We start from the raw sequence: 23,349 nt of genomic DNA, 5'->3' as shown, positions 1-23,349 counted from the left end.
GTTTTCTTCAGGTTACATTAAAGTAAAACTACAATAAACAATGTGAGTTTGTAGAAACAATAACACGCTCTCTCGGTATTTCCGTGTGCGTCTCCACCTCCTCCCGCTGACGTCGCGCGCTCCGTGACGTGCTTTATTTTGCGTGCGGCAGCAGCTTCAGCTGACACGGAGAGGAGGACCGCGGCGTTATTGTCGTTTCATTTGTCCAAGTGTCGCCTGACCTCAGCACGCGGACGTGGACTTCGCGGCCGAAAGGACCATATAGACCGTTCCGTGGTGACTGTGTCGTGCGTTTCTCTGCAAGCAAGCACTGCACGACTGAATCGCACCTGCCGCGGAGCATGGTCAACAAAGACTGATCAGCACTGCGCCTGTGTGCGCCCACAAACAGAGCCGAAGCTGCACACGATTCCTCAAAGACATCTGTTTGTTTAAAAGACCTCCGTGGGCTCAGGAGGCTGCTGCTGCAGGAGAAGGTTTGCGTGCACGAAATGTGAAGTCCGGATCGGCCGAACCCGACCGATCCGTGCCTGCCAGGTTTAATTATAACACGCTTGCTTGCGCTTCTTTTTGCTTGGATATCCAATACTAGATCCTGCAGCTGCTCGAGAGACAATCAGGCCTTCATCGATCCTTTAGTGATCTAAAAATAACAACACAATCTAAACACAATCACACGTCCCGGTAAGACCAGTTTGACGGTCACCGTCAGCAGTCCCGGGGGTTCGATGTCCCCATAAAATAAATAATAATAATAATAAAAATAATAAACACAGCAGCATGTGGGTCACTCCCGAAGATGTGTTACTTGCTGGCGCGTTATGGATCACCGAGAGAGCGAACCCGTATTTCATCCTCCAGAAACGGAAGGGCCACGGGGATGGAGGCGGAGGACTGGCGGGTGAGTACCATGTTTTGTAAGCTGTTGTCATGACTCCGTAAGGGGGAAAAATCCAGTATTTCGTGTAAATTTGGGAAGAGAAAAAGGTCAGGTGATGGTCAGCTGCACGGTGACAGTGTGTCAGGCTTAACCGCAAGTCGATGCTGGACGGCAAAAAATAAATAAATAAAATGGAAGAGCACGTGACCAAGCAGCTGCCAGACGGCCTTTCACCTGGTCGCGTCTTCCTGGGAGAAAAGCTGAGCCTGCTGCTCTCACAGACCTCCTTCATGCCGGTGACAAACTGCGACCTAGGGCGCTGACATCACACAGAGGGAGGGGGGGGGGGCAAAGAGCAGATCCTTCAGTGTGTGGGATCTACTGTCTGCTTACACAACTTCCACCCACCGACCCACCCATATTGGAGGTCCATAATATGGTTTAAAATGTCTCAGGGTGTTCCTGCCTGCAGTGGAAATTAGATTCCATCCATCACAACAACAACAACTATTGCAACTGTGGTTTCAGCTGTGCAGCTGCTAATGGCTGTGAAGCCTCAACAACAGTGAATCTGTTTGAGTCTGTTTGCTTGCTCATGCTGAATCATTCCCCCTGCTTCATTCTCTCACTCTTCCTCCTCCTCCCCCCTCCTAGCTTGTTCCATCCAAAATGGGTCAAGCAGGAGGCACAGGAGAGCGACAGGTTATGGTGATGGCAGGATATGTTTTTTATTTAACAGTTTAGAACTTAAAGAAGACTGTTTTACATAGTTTTCGTACATGAGGGATATTGTACTGTGTGTGGTGATTCTGTGATGAAATAGCAGCATTCAAATTAGTTCAGGGGATGTGTTTCATATAGGAGCATCTTAAACAGCTGCTCAGACTCCTTGTGATCCAGAGCTGAAGAGAAAGTGATGCTTTTGTCAGTAATCGGTGTTCATCAGTTCTCACTCTCTGTCAGTCAGTGTCACCGCCCACTGAGCTCTAACACCTTGAACTGTGACAAGACTGAAATCTCTGAGGACCACTGTGACTGAGGAGTAGGTGAGGTGGGGGCCGGTTTCAACTGTTATACAGTAAAAGGCAGTGAGGTACATCCTGGTTCGGTCGATCCAGGATGTACAACGCGGATGTCTGACGCAGATTGACAGACAACCACAGATTTTCACATTCACACCTTCAGCCTTTGAACACAATTAACACGATAACTGTCCTGCACGAGCAGTTTAGCTGTAATGAGCGACACAGGAGTTGAATTCATACGTGCCTTCAGTGATGTCAGATAAACACTGTGCTCGGCTAATCAAGTTTTAGTTTCACCTCGGAGTGTAGTACGCTGAAATTTATTTGCTTCAAACACTGAGGGGCTGTGTAACGCAGAGGCTGCACAGATAATCAGTCCTGCTGATGACGCTCCCACAAAAGTAGTAAAAATGTAATTGTGTTACGGTCCAAGGTGAAACTAAAACTTAATTGGCTGGCTTTTCTCCTTTTCCTGCGTTGGCTGAGTGCATCTGAAGTCATTAGAGCCGCATGAACGTATAGTATAATTGTCGTCCTTGGACAAATGATCGTCTTGTGAATTTAAAATGACAAATCCCACCGTACACGTCTTAATAGTGGCTCCGTTTAAAAATCTTTAGAGATTTTCACAACACAGCAAGATTTTGTGTTGCATAGATTTGCTGTAATTATCTGGTGGATCAATGTTACAGTGAATTTCCTGAATATGTAATACAGAAACCAGTTTTAGGCAGAATAAACGGACTTTAATTCATTTTTTAACACAGTCTATTAAATTAAATGCAAATAAAGAGATGCAAGTATTATAAGTATAATAGTATAATATCTGATCGCAGGCATATTTGTGTCATCTCGTCACCATTTCCCCAGCCTTATTCCCATAAAGGAGGCCGGTAAACATTAGGGTTCTTCTCAATTCCAGAAAAAGACGAATATTACAAATTTAGACACTAATATTGGTAATATGACCTGCTATCATATTGATAATTAGACCCGCTGCCTTCTCTTCTCGGTCTCTAGTGTGTCCTTGCTGTGGCAATGCAGAGTGTGCTAAGTGGTGCTGGAAGATGATGTCATTTTTATGTAAAAGCTGAGCTTGCTGACTTGCATTGTGTGCCAGTTGGCACGCAGCACCCAGTGACACTGGCACTGCCCTCAGTCCTTTCAGGGGTAGGAGAAGCCATCAGCAGCACCGGACTCGAGCCTTTTACAGATCAGCATATTCATCTTGACCGAGCTGCAGCTCCCATGTCTCAGAGCTGGAGGGAGGTGGAAAATGGAAAATATGTGCTTGCTTTAGCTGCTTCAGAAAAACTTTGGGTTATGTGAGTCTATGGGTGTCAGCATCATAAAATATGAGGACCAACCCTGCACGAGCAGTTGCAGAACTTCTGCATTGTATGTAGAGAAACGGATAACTAACCCTTTTTGATAATATAAGGCTGGATACATCCAAAAGAAGAGGAAGATGTATCGACACAGTGAGAGCCACTTTCACATCAGTTTTTCTCTTTTTTTTAAATATTTTTTTTTATCAGCATTATAAAAGACCTCTCACTTCTTCACTGTAACCCCTCAAAGAGCCACTGAAGACTCAAGAAAAGCCTGTAGGATGAAAGATGTTAGCCGTGTGGGTGCTCATAAACGGGGTCTGTAGTGGTTAAGAATAGTAAGAATGCAAAAAGTACCACATTTATTGGCCTTCCTGTAATATTTGCTTTTTCCTCTACATGCTTATCACAACTGTGAAAATGAACCAGTTTAAGATATAAAGGTAGTCGGCTGGGCTACCAAATGAGCTGTAAAAGGCTGGGAATCTCAGATTTACAGTGTATAAGCTGTACTTGCAGCATATGAGCTAACAGCGCTGCACATATAATGCAGGCTGGGAGGAGTCTGCTCACTTCAGTGTTGAACTGTTGATGGTCACATGCTGTATAATCAGCCTTTACAGTAACAGGGTAGAATATGAAATTCAGAAAGGAAGGAAATTTAAAAATGCACAACAAAATGTGTTTTTATCAGATGTAAAAGCACTGAATATGCCTATTGTGAAACTCGTTACACAATTGTAGACAGTGGTGCTTTTAGCATAAAATGACACCAAGTACAACACACTATTTCACAACCTGATAATAAGTAAATGTTTGCCTGGTGCAAGTGTGTCGTGCCGGACAGATTCCCTTATCTTGTGCTTTAAGACGAGTCTTTGATGTGAGCAGGCAGAGAGATGTGGCGAGGGAAAAGCAGAAAAATGTGTCTAATATCTTAAATTGATGCAGTGAAACATTTCATGTGGTGAAGATAAAGATCCAGCCTTGTCTTGGCTTTCTGTTATCTGAAACGGTATTGATTGTAATTCCGGGGAAGATTGTGGCCTTTTGTTTGCTTAATATAAAATCCCACACCAGCAGGGCCTCCGACTCTGCTCACCCAAGCAGAAAGAGGATGTAAACAATGGAGAAATGTATTTATACCAGTGCTGTCAGCTTGGTTTCCTGTTCTTCTGCTGAGTGAAATGCGTTAATGTTTCAGAGAATGTGGTTTGTTTCCCTCTAACAATGAGGATCTCTGATTGTGTCTGAGCGGAGAAGCACAAAACATCACATGATTTCAGTTCAGGGGATGATTGCTCTGAGTTTTCCAGCCACATGCTGGATGCTACACAGCTTCATGCTGGTTGCGCACCCACTGCTTCAGTCTGTGGAAGGAAATGTCAGCGTAAAGGCAGAGGTTTGATTTGGAACAAGCAGTCACATGAACTTTGGTTTGATGAGTTAATGCTGCTGGGGTGTGGTTTTTGGGGTTGCTTATCGTACACTTGATAAAAGATCTATCGCGATAAAGACGGTGAAATGACTGATCTCCTGTATACAGCGCCGCGGAAAGTCACAATATTCATTTCTGTATTTTTTTGCTTCCAAGGAGATAGACTTTCTCTTTTTTTCCTTCTTTTTTTAAAGGACTCTTGAGCAACAGTTCTCCAGGCTGTTCATTGAGACACTGGCTCATTGTGAGCCCGGTCCTTCTACCTGATCATTTTTAGAGGATTTTTTTTAAGCTACTTATGAATTTTCAAGCACCAAAAAAAAGTAACCAACTCAAGACATGAATCAGTGTTATGTCTACACATAACAGACAACCTTTACTGTTGTAAAAGCACATCATTTGTTTTGCTGGATCAAAAAACTGGCTTATCTTGCTATGGTGTGCTTTTTAAACTTTTAAATTGAGAAGTCGAAAAAAGTGGAGAACAGAATAAGAAGTGGTAGGTCTAAAAAAAAATAAAAATAAATAAATAAATAATCCACAACAAATGAACAGTGTCTGAAAGTTATGTGCTTAAGAAATAATAGTCCAGAGCTGATCAATCAATCTGGCTGTCAAGAAGATCTTCATAAGACTGAAGACTGAGGTATGCCACATTACACAAGATCTGGGCTGAAATCAGGAAAGAGGTACAACAATGAGTGTCTACAGCTATGGACTGGCCTATCCAGACCTCCACGTGTGGGATCATCTTTACATCCAAAGACGAGCTTTGAATGTCCTTCAAGAAGCCTGGAGAACTGTTCCTGAAGACGGCCTAAGAGATTTCAGGCTGTGTTGAGGAATAAAGGTGGTCATACCAATTATTGACTTTCGATCTCATTAGAGTTATACAAATTCTTATACAGTTTTGTTTGTCGTATATACTGTATTTCCATGCCTATTTCATTAATTTGCTGCACCTGTATCCCACTTATGTAGCAAAATTGAAAGAAATGAGGTGTGGCTACAGACTTTTGCACAGTATTGTATAAAAATTGGCAAAATGGGTCCAAAAATAGCTGAACAACTGTCTTTCCTGCTGTTTGCTTTGGGTTTCACTTTAAACTATATGAACCAAGCTCAAGGTGGTCATAGAAGTTCAGTGGTCTCACCTGAGTTTCCTGCGTTAAACCTCAAAGCAGACGCCTCCTCAGGCTAAGCTATTCATACCATGCAACACACAACTGAGTCTCTTTTTTCTTTTTCTTTTTTTTCCCCTCCTCAGACTCCAGGAGTTCATACTTGGACACTGAATTTCTACCTATCACATCTATTTTTGAGACAAATTACAAAATGCTGATTATTTAACACATTAAAGTCCTCTCTGAGGTGTGCATTTTTTAACCTCGTCAACGTTCTTGTGTCGAAGAGGAAGTTGTCTTCACACTCATAACAGTTTTGCTGTTTCTCTCAGCGGGGTAAACCAAAGTGTGGATTATCTCACTGGTTTCGTGGTGTATAGGACTCCAGTCACCTCTGGGTGGTTTACTGCTTTGTGCAGGCGCTTCTCAAGGTTCAAGATGTTGCAAGTATGAGTCAGTATTTTTGTTTATTTGTCTACGGCTGGAGTTCTCAGGAAACGGCTGTTACGCATGATCTGTAACATTTGGCATAAGTGTAACTAAAGAAGTACACAGCAGATATCAGTCAGGTTAACCAGCTTTTTGATGAGGCTTCTTGATCTGTTCTGCTTTTGAGAGGTAAGAGGAACTGATAAGTAGGACTGTAAAAAGAAAGGCAGAATTTACATGAGTACAGAGATGAGAGAGCAGAGCGGTCAGTGAGTCTAATCCATGCAGATGTGCTTATTTTATTAGTTCTCTCTCAAACTGCTTTTCCCCCATGAAAATTCAGCTTCCTTCGTTTGTCTCGTTTCCCTCCTCCCTCTCTTGCTGTCTGTGTGACTCATACTGTGTGTGCTCTGATGAGCAGCAGAACAAAAATAACCTGTCTCTCATGGCACTTAATTTTTTTATGCTTAATATAGTGCAAAAATCACAGCAATAGAAGTCTCAAGACACTTTGTGTTGGAAGACAAATACCCTAGAACTGATAGAAATCCAAAGACACCCTATGAGTAAGGATTCTGCAATGCTGGGGGATATTTTTACCATTTTCATTTTAATGTAGGAGACTTCGAGCAGAAGCAGAGTCGGGGAGGCTGCCTGTCTCCGACATGGGTTGAGGGGCTGACTGCAGAAGAGAAAAGAAAGGCACAGAGAGACACCAAACAACAAACTTGGGGGGGGGGGAATCACGTCGTGCAAAAATTCATGTGTAGGTTAAAGAATAGAAGTGCTCAGTGCATCATGGGAATTCCCCCAGCAGCCTGAGCTTATAGCTGGGAAACTGAAGGACGATTCAGGGTCAGATGATCCAGCCTGAAGTATTAGTCTTATGAAAAAGAAAACTTTGAAGCTTAATCTTAAAAATAGAGAGGGTGTCTGTGTCCTGGACCTAAACTGGGAGCTGGTTCCACAGGAGAGGAGCCTGATGGCTGAAGGCTTCTGCCTCCTGTTCTACTTTTAGAGACTCGAGGAAGCAGAAGTAAGCCTGCAGTCTCAAGAACTGAAGTGCCCTGCTGGGATATCAGGAGTTTGTATGTGAGGAGAAGGATGTTAAATTTACTTCTGAATCCAACAGAGAACCAGCAAAAAGAACACAACAGTCCCTGTTAGGACTCGAGTTGCACCCATTTGGAACAACTGAAGGCTTTTCAGACATCCTGATACTAGGAAATTATAATAATCCAGCCTAGGAATAGTAGAAAACTAGCCCAGAAAGCCAGCTTAATAAAAGAAAAGTCAGAAACAAAGCAGAAGGGAGCAGCATATCTTACCTTTTACACTTATGGTAAAATAAAGCAAGCAAACCTTGGCATCCCCACAGAGCGAATTCTGATAAAATCACCGGTGTTTTTTTCTAGTTTCTTTAAGATCCAAAGGCACATATAGTGGGTCTGCCTTTGTAAAGAACACTCGGAGGTCAAAAGGCAAATTTAATAGGAGAATAAACACCCTGCTGGTCAGTTGTTTTCTGCAATCTGATAAACCTGATGGGTTCACACTAATGGGCTACAACTGACTTATAAATTATTAACTGACTTATTAACCACTATTAAGGCCATTAGTTCATAAATGCCTCGTGCAGAATGGCTCGTGTAGAACGTGTGATTATATGCAGTCATTTCTCACCCGGCACAATCATAACTGTCAGACCACACGTAAAGATCACGGGTGGGTATATGGTTGAAAAAGTGAAAGCGTTTAATGCAGAGCAGAAATGTTTTTAGCCACAGGATGTTTTTGTTGTACTCAAACCACAAGACCTCATGGTTTTCCCCTTTTGCTTAAGCATAACAGCATGGTATACAAATGTAAATACATGTTATTTGTGTATAGATGCACATGGTTGCACATTTTTAGCAGGACTTTTGTGTTGCCGCCTAACAGACTTCTTTCTGTAGTAAATGTATTCTGGGCTCTTGCAGGTTTGCTTGTTGGGACCTTGGATGTTGTTCTGGACTCGAGCGCTCGGATGGCCCCGTACAGGATCCTCTACCAGACTCCTGACTCTTTAGTTTACTGGATCATTGCTCATGGTACGTGCAGAACAACTGAAAGAAAAGCAAACTTACAATTGAAAATGTATGTTGTGCACCAATTCTACACATTTTAGCATCACATATGTGGGCCACTCCACTACAGACCCATCTGCAATCCTACCACCAGCTTTCACGCAGCTCCTGATGGTTTACCTTGCTGCTGTCACCCATGTTAGCTGCTGAATGCAAGGTGTTACATTGTGCGCTGGTGGTTTTAAAGGATTACGGGCAACGGTGCAAGAATCTGTGGTTTTCAGCCAATTGCTTGATGTAGTTTCATTGTGATTCTCATCAGGTTCTCACAGTAGTCCAATCTGCTACTTACCACAGACTGTGGCAGTAAATCATGCCATTTAGCAGCAATGCACTTTTTAGAAGCAGAACTCTTCTTTGCACCAATATTAAACCAAGTATGTAAATATTCCCGCTTTGGGCTAAGAAATGCATAAGCACTTCTTAATAGAGCTGAACGACTTCTGAGACATTTCATTTTAATTTTGTGTTAATTGCATTATTGATTACAATTTCCTAAAGGTCTGGAAAACTGCTGATCATAACACACAGGCAGAAGTTGGAAGCAAGTCGCAAAGAACGCCACAGACAAAAGTGAAGCCACAACTTCAGCAACCCCAAAGCCTGCTTTAGGGACCTAATAAGTTACATCCAGTAACTACTCTTTTCCAAGCAAACATTTTTATTATTATTCACACAAATTTCTAATCAGCCAATCACAGATCAGCTACTCAGTCCATTTAAGTATGTATTGAGTTTATGTCAAAATGACTTGCAGAAGTTCAAACAGACCATCAAAATCGAGCAGAAGGGGGATTTAGGTGACTCTGAACAAGGTTGGTTGTTGGTATCAACAGGCTGGTCGGAGTATTTTGACAGGTTACAATAACTCAAGTAACCACTTGTTACTTAGGATATGCAGAAGAGCATCTCTCGAACCTTGAAGCAGGTGGACTACAGCAGCAGAAGACCACACCAGTCTGGTCAGCTGAGAACAGGCAACCGAGGCTAAACCAGTTCACACAGACTGGAAAAATGTTGCCTGGTTTGGCAGCCTTTCTGTGGACATTTTATTTGTGTGTAGCGAGAGTGATATCAATTCTCCAAACTTCAGGGAGTTTAAAGAAATTAATCACATAGACAACTGCCGAGCAGGCTGCTCTGATAGCTGAGTTAATGTCACACTTAATGAAGATGAGGCATGATTGGTAAACAGGCAAACGGATTTTGTTCTGAACACGTGTAACAGCGTATTTAATTAGGTCGTTATCTACCAAATACAAATGTGAGAGTACCATTTCTGCTCTCTATCTGAAATGGAGGCCTACAGAGGACTTGCTTGGCTCTGAAATGCCATTGGCTCCCCTCGCCTCTCCCTCTCCTCCCCTCCCAGTTCTTAATTCCTCCCCCCAGAGATGGCAGGCGAGTGGAGCAGCCTGGCAGACATGGCTAATGCAGTCAATGTGCACTCACTGAAGGGCTGTTTTGCAGCAGTGTTCAGGGATAATGGCCCACAGTAGCAGCCATTACTGCAATCAATTTCTCCCATGACCAGAAAGACCAGTTTTAATCTCACTGCTCAGTTCTAACTAAATTGCCATGATATCCTTTCTGTTTTTTGTTTGTTTGTTTGTTTTGGGTTTTTTTTTTTTTTTTAAAAGAGCATGTAATTGTTTTCTTGACTTTCACCGATACCTCCGTCCTTATTTACCTGTCTTATTAACTGCAGTGCTCTGCTGAAGAGGTAAAATATCTACTGGGAGGCTTTTAAACAAAATAGAAAAACATATTTTAAAAACATGTGTGTGTGGCTTTGGGGAACAACCCTCTGTATCACTTTTGAAACATTACGCCTTCATATGAACTGTGATTGCTTTCACAGGAACCTCCCGCAAAGAGATCACAGAGCACTGGGAGTGGCTGGAACATAACCTGCTGCAGACTCTCTCCATCTTTGAGAATGAGAATGACATTACCACGTTTGTCAAAGGAAAGGTCCAGGTAATGACTCTGACTGTACAATCGTGAGGTTAACTTGCATTCCTACTAACGGCCAGCAGGGGGCGACTCCTGGGATTGCAGAAAGTCTATGAGAAAACATCTCCTATCACTTTACTAAACACTTTTAACTTTAAGAAAGCTTGTTGTAAAGCAAGTAGTGCAGATGAGTCCACAACAGCAATGTGGATGTGTGGGTTGTCTGCAAAAACCCAACAACCTTCAGAGGTTTTTGTTTAAATTGAGGTATTTGTAATACACCCTAAGCATTTCACCTCATGCCTGTTGTGCTGTCTCTCTTCATCATGCTGCAGGGTATCATAGCGGAGTACAACAAGAACCACGATGTCAAAGAAGACGATGACACAGACAAGTTCAAGGAGGCTAGCGCTAAGTTTCGTAAACTGTTTGGGATGCCCGAAGAGGAGAAGCTGGTCAACTATTACTCCTGCAGCTACTGGAAGGGAAAGGTGCCTCGGCAGGGATGGCTCTACCTCAGCATCAACCACCTCTGCTTCTATTCGTACTTGCTGGGGAAAGAAGGTTGGACATTACCCAATTATACTGTCTTCAGTAATGTCTTATTTTTTTCCTGTTTATCGAAAGGACCTCAACCTGCAGAGATCTGAACAAGTCTTTTCAAGATTATATCGTGAAACGCTGTTGTGCCTTAAGCCATTATATTTTTCTTATATTCTTTGAAGTTATAGCCTTTCACAAAGCTTAAACCATATATTTAATGCTACTTTAGTTCACTGATATTAAAAGTATGTCCTGTTTTTTGGGGGGGCTTTTTTTTTTCTTACTTTCAGTCAAAATGGTGGTGCGTTGGGCAGATATCACGCAGCTGGAGAAGAGCGCCACCCTTCTTCTGCCTGATGTGATCAAGGTGAGCACGCGTACCAACGAGCACCTCTTCTCCGTCTTCCTCAACATCAACGAGACTTTTAAGTTAGCGGAGCAGCTGGCCAACATCGCCATGCGGCAACTGCTCGACAACAAAGGCTTTGAGCAGGACCGCTCGCTGCCCAAGCTGAAGAAGAAATCACCCAAGAAGGTCTCAGCACTCAAGAGGTAGGTCCTGGTGCAGAGCATTACTGCTTCTTTGCTTTTAGAACTACTGAATATCTACAAGTTTCTGTTATCTTATGTGAGAAATTTGCATCTTTCAGAGATCTGGATGCGAGAGCTAAGAGCGAGCGCTACAGAGCACTCTTCCGTCTGCCCAAAGATGAAAAACTGGACGGTCACACAGACTGCACCCTGTGGACTCCCTTTAACAAGATGCACATCCTGGGACAGATGTTTGTGTCCACCAACTACATCTGCTTCACCAGCAAGGAAGAGTCGCTGTGTAGCCTCATCATCCCCCTACGGGAGGTGAGTCATTCTGTTTATTAACAGCTTCAAAGAATAAAAATAAAAACAAGAAAAACAGCAGATCTTGAAAATCAGACCCACAACTTGAAGCTCAAATAAGCGGCTTGACAGTCGTTTATCTGACTGATATTGGTGTGTGTGTGTGTGGGGGGGGGCTGTCACTTCCCATCTGCTCTTAAACACAGTGTGTACATAATGCAGCTGTCATGCTGAATCGCTGTCATCCATTTCGTTCACTGAGAGCTGTAGACTGGCGTTTTAACCATTTAGGAGTCATTTTCTGTATTCGTGTATAGCTTCGTCACTAAGTTCTAGCTAGTTTCAAATGTCACAACCTCGCTTAGAGGATGTGAGGAGAGTGGAGAGTCCCAGGTATGTAACGCCAGCTATCTGCCACCTAAATGGATCCCTGAGATCAATCCCCAGGCACCTCAGCCCCGGCGCCGTTCCTCAATAGGTCACATCATGGGGTAAGGCGAGGTCTCACTGTGGTTTCATGCTTAACCCCCTGTGATGTATTTCTTAATTTGACTCATGTGATGACTCGCATGGTCAATAGTGGGACAGTGACCTCAGATGGTGTCCAAAGGGACATTCCCCACTCGAGGTAAAATACCTAGAAATCTCCCCTATTTGTTCCCCATCAGCCATAAAAAGCTGATGGTTTATTGTCGTCACCCCACGGTGTGGTTGGGTGGGCGGCATGGACGCCCAAGTTTATGAATACGTTTTAAAGAAATACTCTGCTTTAATGTTTCCCTGTTTAATCAGTTATAATTATATCTGATGTCAGTCTTCACTGACAGACGGTGGCTCTCTTACAGCCGTAGCTGATGAGACGTCTTTTCTGGATCTGTCTCATTGTGCAACTGGAATTTGATTCGGATCTGGCTTACTATGAAAACTGTATCTTTGGATGGATCTGATGGATTTTGATTAGTCAACATCATTTAATGACTGAATCTCAATCTGTAAACAAAGTTCAGCATGAAGTGTTGCATTTCAACTGTTCCTTTCAACATGGCGGCGCGTGCACACGCAGCGGCTTCTCTCTCTGCACTACTCTGCCTGGTTTACACTCAATGTCATTTACCCTTACCTGAATACTGTATATTGTATATTGTATAGCTTTCTTGTTCATTTGTATTGTATTTATTTAAATTTTTACTTTTTAATTATTTTATTTGCATTTTTTAATCATTCTCTTATATTTAAATGTTCATTGCTATTTTATCTAGGGTTTGAGAGTAACGAAATTTCTATTCTCTGTATGTCCTGTACATGTGGCAGAATTGACAAATAAAGTTGACTTTGACTTTGACTTTGACTTAAAAAAAAGTTACTTTAAACTGCATTTAATGCCATTTTGGAGACTTAAATACAATGCAGCCTCGTCAAATATTCAAATCATCTCCAAGATCCAACTATTCCAGACATTTTTCCATCAGTGTGACTGTGACTCTCCATAGCTGCATACATGGAGAAATATGTGCAGCTAAACACATTGTTTGGTCTTTGTTGCTCTAAAATTTTACTCCCGGCATCCTGCAGGTGACCATCGTGGAAAAAGCAGACAGCTCCAGTGTGCTGCCCAGCCCGCTCTCCATCAGCACCAAGAATCGCATGACCTTTCTGTTTGCTAACCTGAAAGACCGAGACTTCCTGGTGCAGAGACTATCCGACTTCCTGCAACAAACCACCTCTAAGACTTACCTGGAAAAAGAACTCACTAGCAGCCTGAACAGCTCAGATGATGAGGTAGGTAGTTTCATTCGGTCACTGTGACATCGTCCAGGTTAAAGCTTCAAAGGCTGAATAAGATTTATCTCCAGGTTTACTCCCAGCATGGATCCCTGCTGTCCAGCAGCCCTCAGCACAGTCTGGGCTCAGAAGGCGAGCGTAAATTTAACCTGAACGACAGCAGCGTGCCCACAGCCACACAAGCCCTCATGACCATGTATCGTCGCAATTCCCCGGAAGAGTTTAATCCGAAGCTGGTGAGATAAATTGCATTTTCTTTTTTTGCATTATAATTAAACTGCACGGTGGATTGATGCTAGCTGCATGTAAATTTTTGTTGCTTTCCCAATCAGGCGAAGGAGTTTCTGAAAGAGCAGGCATGGAAGAACCACTTTACCGAGTACGGACAGGGGGTGTGTATGTACCGCACAGAGAAGACGAAGGAACTCGTTCTCAAGGGGATTCCCGAGAGTATGAGGGGAGAGCTTTGGCTGCTTTTCTCCGGTGAGGAAATGTTCAGGGTGGGCAAAATTAGAGCCCAACCGATATTAGGTACTTTAAAAATCTGACATATTGGTCGATAACATTTTTTTTTCTTTTAGACCCTATAAATAAACTTGTATCATAAAAAATGTATTATATGTAGTTACTGGTGAGTGCTTCATACGATAATAACACAAAGGAGTTTAAAAAAGTGGGGTTTTTTATGGTCACAAGTCAATGGATTATTCCTTTAGGCTGTGTTTGGATCAGCTGATTGTTGTTTTTGTGGCTTTCCAAACACCAGTTGCCAAGAGGAAGTTGCAGAGTGCCCTCTGGTGGTAAAACTGTGCGACAACAACACTCATAACAGTTGAAGGGTGTTTCTTCTGTCTGTTCTTCACTGTTTTAATTATCATTTATTGGCAGTTATTGATACTGATACAATGTATCGGCAAATGGCTGATGTCAGTCTGGATCTAGCAACAAATAAATAAATGGTACACTGTACCTGAGAGGCCTCACATAAGATTTTAGTTTTAAACCTTTTTATGTTTTACAAACTTCTAAAATGTTAGTGTTTTTAGCTCTGATAAATTTGCTAAGCACTGTCTATTACTCTAGTTGATTTTGATGTGCACAGTGATAGTTTCTAAGAAAATAATCAGCCACACATTTAAATAAATGTACAAATTTTCTTTCTGGGATTAAAACTTTGGTCTGATTATCAGAGTAAATATGGTTTAGAGACCTTTTTTTTTTCCCTTTTGTTTCGTTTCTTTTTTGGGTGGGGGGGGGGGGTGGTCTGAAAATCAATCTCAGATCTCACTTGAATTTGTGTGGAAAAGCTTGTACATCATTTTGCAATGCTTCAGATTACACAAGGCTCCTAACTGACACAACATGTTACGCGTTCAGGTATGCACTTGCTCCAGACTTTCCTGTTAGCAAGCTTGCGTTCATCCTCACCTGATTGGAGCCTGGTAAGCAGCAGCTCCTCCTCCTACTCTCTATGACCTACTTGTTGCTGCTGAAAGCAGTTTTCCTCACGGCAATCTATCCCGAGACGACAATTTACCGTGCTCCATTGAATCATTCAGCTGTTGCCAAAGTGTGTCTCATTTTAGAACAAATGGTTAAAAACCAGTTTGGCGAGGCTCTATTCTGGGGCAAATTCCAATAAGCGTGTTTAATGAAGTATGTGCACAGAGACATTACAGGTCCGTGAGGACTTTAATGTGTGTAATTGTGCTGCAAATTTATTCAGATGACTTGGAGGCCAATTGTAAACCTACAAATGGGTCTCTGAGCTACAGTATGTGCATGCCAAATAAGAATAATCTGTATTACAGACAGTTTTTTTTGTTTTTTTTTGCTGTTCATTTACTCAAATCAGGTTTCAGATCAGAGCTATGATGATTACACAATCAGTTGAAATACATATGATAATGCTTGTACTACTATTTTTGTTTGTTTTATTTTTTAAATTATTTATTAATGCATTTGGTTGTTCAGCTGTTGTAATTCCATTTGTCTGGGATCGAGAGAGTACAGCTGTCATCACACGCCTAAAAGATGTATTAGATTATTTAAGTTTATAAGTAAATATATTAGATCACTTACCTCTTCATGTGCAATCAATGAATCAGAGTTAGGTTTGGCATAGATTGGCTGCCCTACTGTGTTTTTCTTTAATTCTCGAATTTGTCTTTCACAGGAGCGATCAACGAGATGACCACCCACCCTGGATATTACGAAGACCTGGTGGAGAAATCGATGGGCAAATACAACCTGGCAACAGAGGAGATTGAGCGGGACCTGCACCGCTCTTTACCCGAGCACCCAGCCTTCCAGAACGAGATGGGCATCGCTGCCCTGCGCAGGGTCCTCACTGCCTACGCGTTCAGAAACCCCAACATCGGATACTGTCAGGTGCTCGCATGCTTGCTTTTTATTGGAGCGGCAGAAAAATCAGCAGTCCTTGACAATGCTTGATTTCTTCTTCTCTTCTTCGATTCCACAGGCCATGAATATTGTTACGTCGGTGTTGCTGCTTTACGCTAAAGAAGAGGAGGCTTTTTGGCTGCTAGTGGCGCTCTGTGAGAGGATGCTGCCTGACTACTACAATACCAGGGTTGTGGGTCAGTATATGGATGTCGTGTTCTCTCTATTTCACTTTTGTTTTCTGTGTATTTAACATTATTTTCTTGTACAGGAGCTCTGGTCGATCAGGGTGTGTTCGAGGAGCTGGCCCGTGAGTACATTCCTCAGCTCTACGACTGCATGCAGGACCTTGGTGTCATCTCCACTATTTCGCTCTCCTGGTTCCTCACCCTCTTCCTGTCCGTCATGCCGTTCGAGAGCGCGGTGGTGGTGGTCGACTGTTTCTTCTATGATGGAATCAAAGTCATTTTTCAGCTGGCGCTCTCCGTGCTGCACGCCAACATCCACCAGCTGCTGGGCTGCAAGGACGATGGGGAGGCCATGACCGTACTGGGGAGGTAAGAAAAGACGAAGCACTTCCTTTTTATTCAGTGATTTTTCTCTAGTGTTTCTTCATCATTAATAATTGTTAGATTCAGTATCTTTTACACACGTCAATCAGCCATGATTATCATTTTTGACACCGACTTTTTAAAACTTATCCATTGCAGGTATCTGGACAGTGTGACCAATAAGGACAGCACCCTCCCTCCCATCCCTCACTTGCACTCTTTACTCACAGACAATGGAGAACCACACCCAGAGGTGGACATCTTCAAACTCGTGCGCAGCTCCTACGAGGTAATAAACCTGGATCATGACGCGTGTTTCTAAGTTTGGTTTTGGTTATCTGAATTCACTCCAAAGATATGAACTTAGACTTTTATGGGATTTGTTTGGACTTTTACCTGATACAATCCATTTTTTGCGATTCTGCTTTTGTTTTGCTGTGATAACATCGTTTTACCACAGCCAAGCTGACCTATTTCACTTTTTTTCCCTTTCTGTCAGAAATTTGGCTCCATTCGTGCCGACGTGATTGAACAGATGCGTTTCAAACAGAGACTGAGGGTCATCCAAACCATCGAGGATACAACTAAACGCAATGTGGTGAGGAGATCATCTTACAGAATCTGGAATTAAGTAAATGTGTTGAGAGGTTTTTAATTGTTTCTTTTGGGCAGAATGCCAGTAGAGTGATCTGATCGTCTGTCCTACATTTACCCTGAATTTCATTTTCTCTCTTCTATTTTTAATTTGGTTATATAATGTTTCAGGTCAGAACCATTGTAACAGAGACTGACTTCAGTATCGATGAGTTGGAGGAGCTCTACGTGCTCTTCAAGGTGAGTTAAAGACAAATCCAGTGACTATAGATTTAAGCTGTGCTTACAATTTGCTTATACCACAGGTCTGTGTAGTAGAGGTGGGCCGATCGCTGCAAATATCAGTAACATTGATACTAATACTGGTATTGGATTGATACTAGTGCAATAGGATCAATACTTTGTTTCTCTCCAAGTTCAGTATGTAGTCCACTGAATTGTGTTAAATACATTCATCTTTAGAGGGGGTGGTGAAAAAATACACCTCAAACATGCACTATGAAAAATGTCTCAAGCTTTTTTTGACGACTGTCACGTCCATTGTATTTGTAACCTGTAGCACTGGCTACAGTTGACCCAATGAGCTTTAGAGACAGATACATTTACACTTAAAGTCTCCGATAAACTCAGGTTCAAAATACATGAGAAGGTATAAGATGTGTGGTTTTTTGGGGGGGGGGTTTATTAACTAATTATCGTTTCATTTTTAACTCTCTTCATAATTTCTTTAGGCGGAGCACCTAACCAGCTGTTACTGGGGCGGCAGCAGCAACCCCACAGAGCGCCATGACCCCAGCCTGCCGTACCTGGAGCAGTACCGCATCGACGTGGAGCAGTTTAAGGGTCTCTTCAACCTGCTGTTCCCTTGGGCCAATGGAGCCCATTCGGAGCCCCTGGCTGTACGCTTCTTCCGTCTTCTTGACCAAAACGCAGATGCCCTCATCAACTTTAGAGAGTTTATCACCGGTTTGGGTAGGTACAGTAAGCTTTTAATCAATTCTTATTTTTCTCAATATTATCTCTATACAGTTAACAGCTTATAACATGACTGATGATGTTCAGCTAGCAAATTGTTTTTGTAATTTGGAGGTAGTTGGAGGTGTAATGTGGCAGATCTCTAAAGCTTTTGGTTGTTTGTAGGTGTTCTGTGTCACGGGGACCTCACTGAGAAGCTAAAGCTGCTCTACAAGATGCATGTCGTCCCTGGTGAGTGTGTTTGGATTCATTGTGGTGACCTTAGAAGGTCTAAAAATGATTTCACACTAGCTGTACAGAAAATGGGAAAGAGAAATGGTTATGCTTCTTGATTTATGTGTTTTGTTTTGTTTTTTCTCTCCATTCACTGTGGAAATTGCTTTTTTTTAAAGGGCCCGCTTTAAGAAACCCCCTGTTGATATAAATTATACCCTGAAAGCTTTTAGCTGAATGCACCCTTATTTCTGGATTTTCATAACATTTTGTCATAGAAACCAAAGGTCCATTATTCGTGCATTTAACTAGTCTGGAGCAGTTGTTTTAAGCTTTTATTGTCCGATCCCACATGTTGAGGATATCAAGTTGAATTCTAAATCCTAACTTCTTTAACAGAAATGACTCATGAACAAGAAGAACCCGACTCTGCATTTGAAGCCACTCAGTACTTCTTTGAAGACATCACTCCGGAAACATCCGTCGGTGAGGTTTCGTTCTTTTCGTTGGGATTTAGATTTGTTTTGTTTTTGCGTGAGGAATTATGCTACATAATGATGATAACTTGGCGTGGTTCTCATGATATTTGCACGAGTGAAACTTCTGTTGTGGTTATGCTTAGTCACGTGATCCTCACATCATGTGATTTGCAAATTATAGTGTGGTTGTATTTTCTTTGGGACCAAAGGCTTTGGATGCACGTTGTGCACACTGACCGTTATGAAGGAACAGCAACACAAATGAAAGTTTACACGTGTGTTTCAGCAGGTGGAGCATCCATCAAGTTGCCCCAGTTACAATCTATTAGATCAAAAGCTGTTGGGCGTAGGAAAAAACTGCTGTATAAATGCATGTGAATGAGGCTTGTAGTAAGAAAGCACAACAAGCTCAAATAGAGTAGAAAAGCGCTAAATAAGAACTATACAACTGCGTGAGTGAGTGAAGGTCCACAGCATGATGCTGTTTTTGAATATGTTGAGCATGAGTCTCTTAGCTATTATGAAGTTTAGAGAAGTAAACAGGCGCAGATCAAATCTGTGGTCAAATGACTTGGTGGTAACTTTCTAGTGCGTATACTTTTCTGCAGTCTTGTGAAAAAGAGTTTCCATCGGCCTCTATGCAGTTCTGTAAAATAAGAAGTTTTGTTAATGCAGTGCCGTAGAAAAAGGCTGAAAAGTGTAGCTTGTCTGGAAGGGTTACCAGGGGAAAGCCTCTTTATCTCTAAACAGAATATGATACAATGACTTAGGTTTGCAAAGGTCGATCTGAACAAACTGCAAGAGTCCTGGAACAAAGTCCTTTGATACCATGTTTAACAAAAGCCAATCAGATCATATGAGCAAAAACACTTCATACAAACTGCCAAGCACGGTGGTGGAAAACTGATGATCTCAGTTTGTTTAGCAGCAGCAGGACCATAGCACCTTGTAGTATGTAGTATTGTAGACCCAAATGTGAGGCTGTCTGTGTGACAGCCAAAGCTTGTCTGAAATTAAGTCATGCAACAGCACAATGACCCCAAGCACAGCAGAAAATCTACAACAGACTGACTGAAAAAGAAAAGAATCAAGGAGTCACAATGGCTCAGTCAAACTCTGGACTACAAATGCTGCTGCATGCTTTAAAATATAAATAAATTAGAATTTGTAATCAGACAACTGTTTGACCTCAACCTTCCTCTTTCTTCTCAGGCCATGACTCAAAGTGCAGAAATGAGAAGGATGATGGTTTTGTCAGAGTGACATTCAAAACTGAGAAAGGTAAATAACATGGTCACATGTATTACTGCATATAGGTCTGAATGTGTTATTCATGCTTTTCTTCCATGACCACGTTGAAAGGACTCTTAGATTTTCCTTTTAAAAAAAGTATGATTTAAGCTGGTGAACGATCACATTCTTTGTCCATTTCTGCAGTGAAGAAACTGAACACTCCTGATTACCGCCATTACCTGAAACTGTGGAACCAGGAGATGAGACCTAAACGGGAAAACACAAAAGACCTGCCGAAACTGAACCAGGTGAGACTTCATTTGCTGCACAGATTACTCAGCAGCGTGAAGACACAGCCATCAGTGACCTGTTTTTAATGTTTCTGTCCTGCAGAGCCAGTTCATCGAGCTTTGCAAGACCCTTTACAGCATGTTCAGTGAAGATGTGGCAGAGCAAGAGCTCTATCACGCTACAGCAACGGTCACCAGTCTGCTGCTGGAAATGGGAGAGGTGGGAAAGCTCTTCTCCTCCTCTTTCAGAAAGGACCACAACCAGGAGGGGAACTCGGAGCCGAGCGTGTGCATGAGAGACGTTTTAGATCCTAAAGGCACCCAGGAGGTCCAGGAGCTGGGGGACATTTTTGTCCCTGCAGGTCTTGAGAATAAGCCGAGCCCCTGTGAGGAGGGAAAGGGGGATGAAGACAGCGAGCAGCTGCCCCCTATGCAAGACATCAAGCTTGAGGACTCGTCCCCTAAAGACACGGGCACTTCCTCGGCTATGCTCATCTCAGACGACGAAACCAAAGATGACACTTCAATGTCATCTTACTCGGTGCTCAGCGCGGGCTCTCACGAGATGGACGAGAAGCTGCAGTGCGAGGACATCGCGGACGACACAGTGCTGGTGCGCAGCGACGGCGGCTCCAACGGCGAGAGAAGCAACCGGCCTCTCGGCGGGGGGCCTCACGACAGAGGCCTGCCTCACAGCACGAGCATCGACAAAGACTGGGCCATCACGTTCGAGCAGTTCCTGGCTTCCGTCCTCACCGAGCAGGCTCTCGTGCGGTACTTTGAGAAGCCAGTGGACGTGGCCGCTCGCATAACCAACGCCAAGAATGCCAAGAAAGTCGGGCGCCCCCTGTTGTCAACAAGTGACTATGAGATCTCGCTGTCTGGGTGAGGAGTTATCACTAAAGAACTGTCCTAAAAGGAAAACAAGAGTATAAATCAGTGGTGTTTTGTAAGGAGAATGAAGGTAAGCGTGTCTGTGTGTGTGTGTGTGTGAGTAATAGCTGAATGAATGGGACCAAAACCTCTCTTAGTAATGTATTTTAAAATAAATTAAAGACTTTTACAACAATCACTAGACTCTGTCCAGCTGAGAAGGAACAGAACATGCATATTACGGTTCGCTCAGATGAAATCCACGTGTACGTCGTAGCTGTACTTTATAAAATATCACGCATAGGTGTTAATACTGTAATCTCTATTACTCTTAGGCTATGTAGATGTAAATGTCAGTACAGTTCCAAACTGGGACATCAGTAGTCTGCAGTGCGTACGATCACCTAACGTTATATCCGATCAAACTTGTTGCTTCCTTACTTTACGAATTCCATTGGCTGCTAATGAAAACATTTCTTTGTTTCTCAGTGGATGAAAATGTGAAAAACACAAAAGAAAACCCATGAAAATTCATAAGAGTGATTTTTTCCTGAGTTTCCATGTAAACTCTTTTCAGCACCTCTATAAATTTAACACAGTGTGTCACTTTGGCAAATTTCGTATGCATATTTGTATTTTCTGTGATGTTAACTTTCAAAATACGGTCCTTTTAAAAGCCCCAGTTCATTTTATCCAGTTATAATAACTAGTAGGAACCAACCTGTATAATTAAACTAATAAAAATAATGATGGGGAAAGGAGAAAAATGATCCACATAAACAGTTTTTCTTTCTTTTTTTTAATTAAGAAGACATCCAGTCATGCCTCGTTACTACAGACAAAAGTGTTGGTCGATGGTTCAGGAAATCAAAAAAAGTTGTGTGTTCAAGGAAAATGATTAGTACACTAAAATGCCGTTAAGAGCCTGCACTCTCTTTATGTTTACAGCAAAATCCACTAAGATATGTTTCCCTGCCTTCAGGCTAGCTGTTTTGTTTTTGCTTTTTTAAAACTTTTTTATCTTTATGCTCTGTACATTTTTACGTTGCTTTTTTTTTTAAATTAAAGTTCTTTTTTGTGAATACTTTCAATTGTAAACGCCCAGTGTTTAATTTATTACTCTGGGTTCTGATGCATTGTATATCACTCCATCCTATTAAAGTTACAGTTTGAATGGTTCAATGCTGCACAGTAAAATGCCTCCAGTCTTCTTTCTTCTTCTTTCACTGACCTCATATTGCTGAGCGCCTACAGTCTGAAAACAAGGAGTGATACTGCCATCTGGTGGAAGATTGGTTAACATGCTGATCTCCATTAATCCATCCTAAACACCAACTGCATCGTCAAAGGGCTGTTCATACACTCGCTGAACACTTTATTAGGTATCCTAGTACCGGTTTAGATCCCCTTTGGTCTTTAGAGCTGCCTCAGTTCTTCATGACAGAGATTCAAGAATGTGCTGGAAACATTCCTCACAGATTTTGGTTTATGTTGAGATGATGGCATCACACAGCTGATCCATGATCTGAGTCTTTTGTTCCACCTAATCCCAAAGTTGCTCTGCTGAACTGAACTTTGGTGACTGTGAAGCACAGTAAAGTCTGGCATTTCTGACCAGAGAACTGCTGCTCGCTGAATATTTTCTCTTTTTTTTTTTTTTTTTATCTGCAAAAATTAGGCTGTGTGGGGAAAATCGCTGTAGACCAGCAGTTCCTGAAATACTGTTGGTAACAGATTACTGTACTACTCTGTGCAGCTGGATTGTTCAGTGTTTTTGATTGTCTGTGGTGAAAGAGTACATGAATGTGTACTCTTTTACTCAGTTACAGTTCGTCTCTTTCTCCCTCCTGGACCGCACACTGTGGGGCTGTGGCCTAGGTTAACCAATCACAGCTCACTGAGCTCATTTACAGCAGGACTTTCTGCTGATTGTGAGGATTGTCTCTTCTCAGACAAATGATAGAGCTATAAATAATTAATCTATTAGAATTTGTTTTCTTCAGGCTCTTCAAATACATTTTAATTGTATTTTCTTACACTCCCTCTAATGTTCACCATCATAAGTGTATGTATACACATGTTCGGGCATTTCAGCTGTGCTTTATAATTATCTTATATAGGGAGGAACAGAAAAGGCTTGAGTTTCTCCATTCAGTTCTATTTATCTAACTCGACCCAACATTTTTTAATCTGCAGTGTTTATTATTAGTGTACGTTTTACATTGCCATTACTTTTTGCAATTTCATGCCTTTTCATGCCACGGTTA

At 42.2% G+C, this 23,349-nt stretch overlaps 1 protein-coding gene across 1 annotated transcript; it reads left to right on the top strand.

Moving 5' to 3' along the window:
- The first annotated feature begins 132 nt into the window (after nt 1–132).
- On the top strand, nt 133–22,265 carry tbc1d9 (TBC1 domain family, member 9 (with GRAM domain)). Its single transcript, XM_080880902.1, has 21 exons — nt 133–901; nt 8,207–8,317; nt 10,215–10,333; nt 10,645–10,873; nt 11,143–11,404; nt 11,503–11,710; nt 13,262–13,468; nt 13,543–13,707; nt 13,804–13,954; nt 15,648–15,862; nt 15,954–16,071; nt 16,146–16,431; nt 16,585–16,714; nt 16,925–17,023; nt 17,191–17,259; nt 17,751–17,991; nt 18,160–18,225; nt 18,607–18,693; nt 19,899–19,967; nt 20,124–20,227; nt 20,313–22,265. The coding sequence occupies exons 1-21, from the start codon at nt 781–783 to the stop codon at nt 21,096–21,098; spliced, it is 3,843 nt and encodes a 1,280-aa protein (XP_080737028.1). The 5' UTR covers nt 133–780; the 3' UTR covers nt 21,099–22,265.
- Nucleotides 22,266–23,349: the final 1,084 nt, after the last annotated feature.

Source organism: Rhamphochromis sp. 'chilingali' (genome assembly GCF_963969265.1).
Source record: "Rhamphochromis sp. 'chilingali' genome assembly, chromosome: 4".
In the NCBI taxonomy this organism is placed as follows: Eukaryota; Metazoa; Chordata; class Actinopteri; order Cichliformes; family Cichlidae; genus Rhamphochromis; species Rhamphochromis sp. 'chilingali'.
The sequence above is the reverse complement of the archived record's forward strand: the minus strand, read 5'-3'. Positions and strand labels throughout refer to the sequence as shown.